Raw genomic sequence first — 7,967 nt, 5'->3', positions numbered from 1 at the left:
ATGTCTTATGCATTGGGCTTAAGAAAGGTAAAATAATTTATACTCAATAAAATTTGATTCATTTTGATATGATAAAATAATTTTAAAAATTAAAAATTAAAAGTCTAATAAGATATTAGTCGAGTTGGATATTTTTAAAATACGGAGATTAAATCGAAAATAAATTTTAAAATGCTTTACTTAATCCATTTTAATATGCAATAAAAAATATATTTTATAATTTATTTAAATTTAAATTTATATATATATTAATAAAAACTATTATTCAATATCTTAACTTAAGATATAAGTTTAATAAATATAATAAATTTTTATATAATTAAAATATAATTTATATTAAAAATAATATTTTATAAATATTATATTAAATTAATTTCTAATCAAACGAAGATCAAATTATAAAGTTATATATATATATATATATTAAAATCTAATATTAAAAGTAATAGCAGATATCAAATCAAAATCAAAATCAAATAAAATATTTTAAAAATTCGGAGCATCTGATGCTTACCTTACGGACTAATTGCTGTAACAACGGGGCTTCATGGTTATTATAGTCGTACCAAAATTAATTGAGTGTCAAACGTGTAAAAAAAAAAAAATTCAAGGAAGTCACTTTCATATTTTAATTCAGTTTCATGATTTGATAACTTAGGCAAAAACATATTTTTTTCTTTATGATGTCAACCCATTTGATGCAAGCCACCATATATATATATATATATATTGCGTGTTTGAATATCAAAATATTTATCTTAGAGATCAAATTACTTCAAACACATATTCTGAATTCTTGTTGTTAGAATAATAAAACAAGCTGGCATAAAAAATTGATAAACAATCAAATTAATAGATGATTATTATTTGAGACATAATCATTCATTGGCTATGATTTTGATTTCTAAAAGAAAAATTGTCTTACATCATTAAAATGGTAGAAAGTCAATTCAAGGTTCTTAATAAAAAAAAAAATTACTGGTATTTTTTATTTTTTTATTTTGTATAATAAAAAGTAAAATATATAAAATATAAAATGAACTAAAAATAAAAAAGCCTAATCACTTTTCAATTTTCACTTTTTTATTCTTTGCACTGCAGTAAACGGAGGACTGTAAAAATGAAAAAAATTTCTCTAGCAAAAAAAGTGAAAAAAAAAAAAAAAAAAAAAGGGAGAAAAAGACAACCTTCTATTTTGTGTTCTTTCATATCGGCTTCGTCAACGATTGCTGTAATGAATTCGAACACGGAAAACGGAAAAGTGAAAACACTCCCCAAAGTTTTTCCCATCATTGCAATTAAAAGCGCATCTGTAAAAGTAAGAAAAAAAAAAAAAAAGTAAAACCCGGACGGACCCCTCTTTTGTTTTCACTTTAAAATTTCTGGTCAAGCCTTTCTTTCTTTGGGTCCCTCTGCCAAAACAAACACTCTTTCAACTCCACCCTCTCTTGCTCTGATCAAACCCCAAATCTTCTAGGTTTTTGTTTCACTTGAATTTTCATTTTTATTTGCTTTATTTGTTGGTTTTCGTTATTTTTTGGGGTTAGAGATGAGTTCGAACTCGGATTTGGTGAGTTTTGTTGAATCGGTATTGGGAGTATCGTTAGGGGGTTCTGTATCGGATTCTATGATAGTGATCGCAACGACGTTGTTGGCGGTGATTCTGGGGCTCTTGGTTTTTCTCTGGAAAAATTCGGCTTCTGATCGGAGCCGTGATGTCAAGCCGTTGGTTGCTCCTAAGCCTGTTTCACTCAAGGGTGATGAAGATGATGACGCCGTTATCGCTGCCGGTAAAGCTAAAGTTACCATTTTTTACGGCACCCAGACTGGAACCGCTGAGGGATTTGCTAAGGTAGAAAAAAAAAAAGAAACTTTAAAGTCTTGATTTTGATTGCTGAGTATGATGATTTGATTGTTATGTTGAAAATGTAGGACTTTGACTGTTGACTAATTGAGCGAACTAAACCTTTTTGCTTATGGAAAACAGGAAGAAAATTGATGTCAGTACTGCTAATCAAGCTTTTTCTTTTAATCACTGATTTGTTGTGGGAAATTGGGTTAGGGTATAATTAATTACATGATACAAGTCAAGATTAAGAAGTTGCAAAGAGATGAAGGGAGTGATTTTTTTATAGTTAATTTTATGAAGAAATTTAGGGTTAAAGGCTATATTTGAAGTTTAATGTACATTTCATACACCTTCCAAGATTTCAGCAATTTATCTGTAGGCTTAGTTGTAATAAATTTTTTATTCGGTAGCTATTTAGCTGCAGCATTGATTTGCTAAGTTTTTATGTAGTTAGCTTTCGGCACTCAGAGCTCAAATAAATCTGGACATGACTATAGATAGAAACGTGGCGTCAATGGTTGTTGGTAGTAAATCTTTGTTTTTAATTGTTTTGTCGCCTATAGCGGCTAATTTAGCTACATGGGGAGTTATTTTTCTTTTGTTACTTGCCATTACACTGGGCCGAAATTGATGTGTTCTTGGCATGTGGCACTGCATGATCGGAAGAGATGTCTGTTTTTATTTAAATGTTCATGTTTTGATGTGAGAATTCCCTAATGTAGGCTTTAGCTGAAGAGATTAAGGCAAGATATGAGAAAGCAGCTGTCAAAGTTGTTGACCTGGTATGTATAGGGAATTACTCTGTTGCTTTGTTTTCTTACTTGAGAATTTTTTCTAGTATTTACAATTACATTCATCAAATTGTGTATGTTTTATGTTAGGATGATTATGCTGTGGATGATGAACAATATGAAGAGAAGCTCAAAAAGGAGACTTTGGCTTTTTTCATGGTGGCCACGTAAGATTGATTCTCACTTCAATTGGCACTATTCTTGGTTGTGTATTTGTTTTGGCGTTATATAAAGTATGAGGTATTTAATATAGTTGAGCATGAAATTGTAGTTATGGAGACGGCGAGCCAACTGATAATGCTGCTAGATTTTACAAATGGTTTACTGAGGTTGGTGGCTATCTAAAAAGAACATTCAAATTTAGACTTTGTATTATGCCAGCACTCGCCATATTTGTTAATTGACACTCATTGTTACATTTTATTATTCTACTTTAGGGAAATGAAAGGGAGCCCTGGCTTCAACAACTCATATATGGTGTTTTTGGCTTGGGTAACCGTCAATATGAACATTTTAATAAGGTAACATTGAAACAGAGACACATGACCCACCCACTGAATAAAGCACTTGAGATTACACAATTTTGCTTGCTTGTTTTTCTCCTTTGGAATTGTGTAAACTGATTTGATCATATATTTTTGGAAATAGATAGCAAAGGTGCTTGATGAGCAACTTTCTGAACAAGGTATTTTCCTATTTTACTTATTTTTAGATTCCACCCTTCAGATCTAATTGATGGCATTCTTCTTACTATTGATGCGGAGTCAAAGTATCAATGTCAGGTGGGAATTGTGAAATTCAGGATGAAAATTAATACTCAAGGTTCCTTGGGTACCATACATATAAGCAGCATATTCCTGCTTAGGAAAATAAATATATATAAGCATATTCCCTACGGGCTCTCTGGACATCTTTTAAGAATTGTCTTAAAAATAATAGTTAGAAAAATAGATTTCACTATTGTGCTATCATCCTTCTGTTACAAGGAAACTAATAGATTGCATGTCTCCTGCTATTATTTGCATCTATACTTTAGTGTTGAGAAATTGGAGGGAATGATGATATTCATTTGTTACTAATTTTATGACTTTTTCTTGTGCAAAAAGGTGCGAAACGCCTTATTGATGTGGGTCTTGGTGATGATGACCAATGTATTGAAGATGATTTTACTGCATGGTATGTTAAACTCTTTCAGTAATTCTCTGTAGCTTTCTTACTGTCTCTCTCAGTGATTCTGTTGCATTTTTTTGTTGAAGCTGAAGCATCATCTTAACTTGGTGACAATGGAACTTTTCTTGGGACAGGACTTCAATCTTGTGCTCTTTTAGCTTTGCTGTAATTTTTTTTGCTTTTTTAATTTTTTGTTCCTCCCTTAGGAGAGAATTGCTATGGCCAGAGTTAGATCAACTGCTTAGAGATGAAGATGATGAAAATACTGCCTCTACCCCATATACAGCTGCTATTCCTGAATATAGAGTAGTGATTCATGATCCTGCTGTGATGCACATCGAGGATAATTACTCAAATAGGGCAAATGGGAATGCTTCATGTGACATCCAACATCCATGCAGGTAATAAGGGATGTGCATTGCGTTGGTTTTCTCAACCCCTCCCCCCTGCTTTTGTTATCCTTTCTGAGATCACTGTTACATGATTGGCACACAGAGTTAATGTTGCTGTTCAGAGAGAGCTCCACAAGCCTGAATCTGACCGCTCTTGCATACATCTGGAGTTTGACATATCAGGGACTGGTATCATGTAAGTTCACAGCTTTGTAATGTTTGTTACCATAAACTGGTATCATGTAAGTTCACAGCTTTGTAATGGTTGTTACTATAAATTTAAAATTGATTTTCTGTGAATCAATATCAGTGAAAGTAATAGTAATATTTTGCTGCGTTTAAGTGCTTTTGACCCCATGGATTTGGTTTTACAAGGATAGATAACATTGCCTTATGATTTATAACCTTATACTCCTGCAATTAATAAGTTCAACTGTCCCAGATATGAAACTGGAGATCATGTTGGTGTTTATGCTGATAATTGCATTGAGACTGTCGAGGAAGCTTCAAGATTATTGGGTCAACCTCTGAATTTGCTGTTTTCTATACACACCGACAACGAGGATGGTACATCCCTTGGAAGCTCATTGCCACCTCCTTTTGCTGGTCCCTGTACACTTCGATCGGCATTGGCACGATATGCAGATCTCTTAAACCCTCCACGGAAGGTAAAACAACCTTCCTCCCGGAAGGGAAAAAAATTTTCCAGCTGATTTCTGCCTTATCTTCTAGTCTCTTTTGTTGCTTAAATAACTGGTTTCTTTGTATCCATCTTTTTTTTGTTGTCAGGCTTCTTTGATTGCCTTGGCTGCTCATGCCACTGAACCCAGTGAAGCAGAAAGACTTAAGTTCTTATCATCACCGCAGGGGAAGGTTGACAAGATACTTAGTGCTGCTTTTGTTTTTCTCCCTTTTTGTCTGATCATGTTACTCTTGTTTCTTATGTTTCTTATTGATTATGTGCTCTTCTTCCTTTTGCTCAGGATGAGTACTCACAATGGGTTGTTGGAAGTCAGAGAAGTCTTCTCGAGGTTATGGCTGAGTTCCCATCAGCAAAACCTCCCCTTGGTGTATTTTTTGCTGCTGTAGCCCCTCGTTTACAACCTCGTTATTATTCTATCTCATCCTCCCCAAGGTGATTGAAATTATCCTATCTATATTATCAATATGCAGTATTACTTATACTTAAGATTTATGAGAAGGTTGATTACTTTGAGCAGGTTTGTACCCCATAGAGTTCATGTAACCTGTGCATTAGTTTATGGTCCAACTTCAACTGGCAGAATTCACAAGGGTGTGTGTTCAACCTGGATGAAGGTAGCGATTGAAATTTATTCTGTTTGTTTTCCCATTTTTATGCTTCATTCTTATTGGTTTTTTTTTTTTTTTTTTTTTTGCAAAGCTTGCTGATATCTGCTACCTGCTAGACATTACTTAGGCTTTAGTGACATCTGACATGTAACTGTATTAAAAAAATTCAGAATGCAGTTCCTCTGGAGAAAAGCAATGATTGTAGCTGGGCTCCTATTTTTATCAGGCAATCTAATTTTAAGCTACCAGCAGATCCTTCAGTTCCAGTTATAATGGTTGGACCTGGGACTGGATTGGCACCTTTCAGAGGTTTTCTACAGGTTGATTACTCTGGTCTACATTTTCTTTTATTTTGCAAAAGGAAGAAAATAACTTAAACTAATTGCTATTTGCAGGAAAGAATGGTTCTTAGAGAAGATGGTGCTGAACTTGGTCCATCTCTACTCTTTTTTGGATGTAGGAATAGGCGAATGGTTAGGATCCGATTCTGATACTAATAATCTTTTAGCAACGTTATTAGCATGCTCATTGTAATTGGCAGCCAATGTTGGTATTCATTTGTAAGATTTATTTATTTACCATTTTGGCAACTTTTGTAGGATTTCATTTATGAGGATGAGCTCAATAACTTTGTGGAACAAGGTGCTCTGTCTGAGCTCATCGTTGCATTCTCACGAGAGGGGCCACAAAAGGAGTATGTGCAACATAAGATGATGGATAAAGTAAGTTGTAGGAAGCAACAGAATTTGGAGTTAACGAAATAAAAGTGGTGCATTATAACACCTGTTCCTTTCGGTTTACAGGCAGCATATTTTTGGAGCCTAATCTCTAAGGGAGGATATCTTTATGTATGTGGTGATGCGAAGGGTATGGCAAGAGATGTTCATCGCACCTTGCACACTATTGTTCAGGAGCAGGTATTGACTCTTTCTATTTTCTTCTTTCTCTGTGCGGATAAACTTAATATAAAGTTCTTCAGGTATGCTTGTAATGATAATAGTTTCACCATCAACACATCCTGGGAGCTAGCCTTTCTTATTATAAAATTTGGTGTCCTTTATTCAATAGGCACTTCTTGTAACATTAATCTCAAAACTTGTCTATAAATTTCAGGAAAGCGTGGATTCATCAAAGGCAGAGTCTATGGTGAAGAAACTCCAGATGGAAGGACGATATCTTAGAGATGTCTGGTGATGGTGGCCATTTTTATTTTCTCTTTAGTTCATTAAAACATCCATGCCCAATGTGGTGGTGGATTTATTTTCTAGTTCTATCTTCTTTCCCTGGTTCATCTCTGCCCATCCGGGATAAAAACAGCCGGTTGGATGCTGTAGTAGCGGAAACATAAACTGGTTTCATCTTGTGATAGGAGCCATCTGCTAGATGTTAATCCACCTTTCTCTTTCTTCTTTTCTAATCTCAAATAATACACTGAATATAGAAGGATCATTTGCTTTTAGACTTCCCCCGTCTCCATTCAAAATTCAACAAGGGAACAGTATAATAGCTAGTTACAAGGATGTCAAAACATAGTCAAAGCTGTTTTCAGGTTATTCGGGATGGTCATCGTTCTAGTGTTTGTAGTGAAAAAAATAAAACTGGATGTTTGGCTATTTTATGAGATGGTCATCATTCAAGTATTGTCTCTTAAACTAGAAAAACTAAGGCCTTGTTTGGATTGTGAATAAAAAAGGAGGAATTAAATGAGAAAAATAGAAAATGTTATTTTCCATAGTTTGTGAACAACTATTGTGTCAGGTCATGGTTTCTACTTGGAAAACTATATTTTTCTCAAAACATTTTTGTCCAAAAGGAAATCTAAAATGAACACCAGCAGTTGTTTGATGTCTATTCAATAGAACATGTGAGCATCTTTTTGGTAACTGTGTTAAGGCCAGCGATGCTTTGTCGGATTCAGGGCCTATGAAAGTCAAATGGGTTTTTTTTTTTTTTTAAAGAGATGAATGAGTGGTTGGTGTTTCATGACATCGCACAGATTCCCACATTTATTTTGTTTTGGACTTAACTAATTTGTACACATATTTTTGTCTCGCTCTTTTATTTTTCTTGTTCGTATTAGCTCTTGTGGTTGTTAGATTCTACCCTCTGAAGTGAAAACAACCAAAAAAAAAAAAAAAAACGTAAAGACTTTGGGAAAGGAATTTCATCCTTAATTTTTTTCAGTTTTTACAAGGAATCATGTCTTGGAAAATGGTCAAGTTGTCCAATTCATTCTCTCATTATTATTATCATTTTTATTTTTAAATACATGCACTACTTTATTTATTTTATTTTATCTTGTGGAGTTGAACAAAGTATTTGTTTTCTTTTTGTTTTTATTTTATAAAGTAAACTTAAGTTTGAAAATAACAAAAAGAATTGGTGGTGTTAAATTTTGAATTTAAAATATATTAAATGTTATTTTTTAAAAATAGTTGTATGAATTAATTATAA

The 7,967-nt window shown here is 33.5% G+C and overlaps 1 protein-coding gene across 1 annotated transcript; it reads left to right on the top strand.

Moving 5' to 3' along the window:
* The first annotated feature begins 1,404 nt into the window (after nucleotides 1-1,404).
* On the top strand, nucleotides 1,405-6,972 carry LOC111312461 (NADPH--cytochrome P450 reductase-like). The gene is made up of 18 exons (XM_022912731.2): nucleotides 1,405-1,852; nucleotides 2,572-2,631; nucleotides 2,731-2,807; nucleotides 2,912-2,969; nucleotides 3,078-3,161; nucleotides 3,289-3,325; nucleotides 3,747-3,816; nucleotides 4,017-4,211; nucleotides 4,306-4,398; nucleotides 4,645-4,870; nucleotides 4,992-5,075; nucleotides 5,186-5,337; nucleotides 5,423-5,519; nucleotides 5,684-5,833; nucleotides 5,909-5,986; nucleotides 6,113-6,235; nucleotides 6,317-6,430; nucleotides 6,627-6,972. Exons 1-18 carry the CDS (start codon nucleotides 1,550-1,552, stop codon nucleotides 6,705-6,707), a joined length of 2,082 nt encoding a protein of 693 aa, XP_022768466.2. The 5' UTR covers nucleotides 1,405-1,549; the 3' UTR covers nucleotides 6,708-6,972.
* The last annotated feature ends 995 nt before the right edge of the window (nucleotides 6,973-7,967 follow it).

Source organism: Durio zibethinus, chromosome 1 (assembly GCF_047325235.1).
Source record: "Durio zibethinus cultivar Kanyao isolate XHJ-2024 chromosome 1, ASM4732523v1, whole genome shotgun sequence".
Lineage (NCBI taxonomy): Eukaryota > Viridiplantae > Streptophyta > Magnoliopsida > Malvales > Malvaceae > Durio > Durio zibethinus.
The sequence above is the reverse complement of the archived record's forward strand: the minus strand, read 5'-3'. Positions and strand labels throughout refer to the sequence as shown.

Coding starts and splice junctions, on each gene's coding strand:
- LOC111312461 (XM_022912731.2), top strand. CDS start 1,550: ATGAGTTCGAACTCGGATTTGGTGAGTTTTGTTGAATCGGTATTGGGA. Junction 4,399..4,644: donor ATATCAGGGACTGGTATCAT/GTAAGTTCACAG, acceptor CAACTGTCCCAG/ATATGAAACTGGAGATCATG. Junction 4,871..4,991: donor TCTTAAACCCTCCACGGAAG/GTAAAACAACCT, acceptor TTTTGTTGTCAG/GCTTCTTTGATTGCCTTGGC.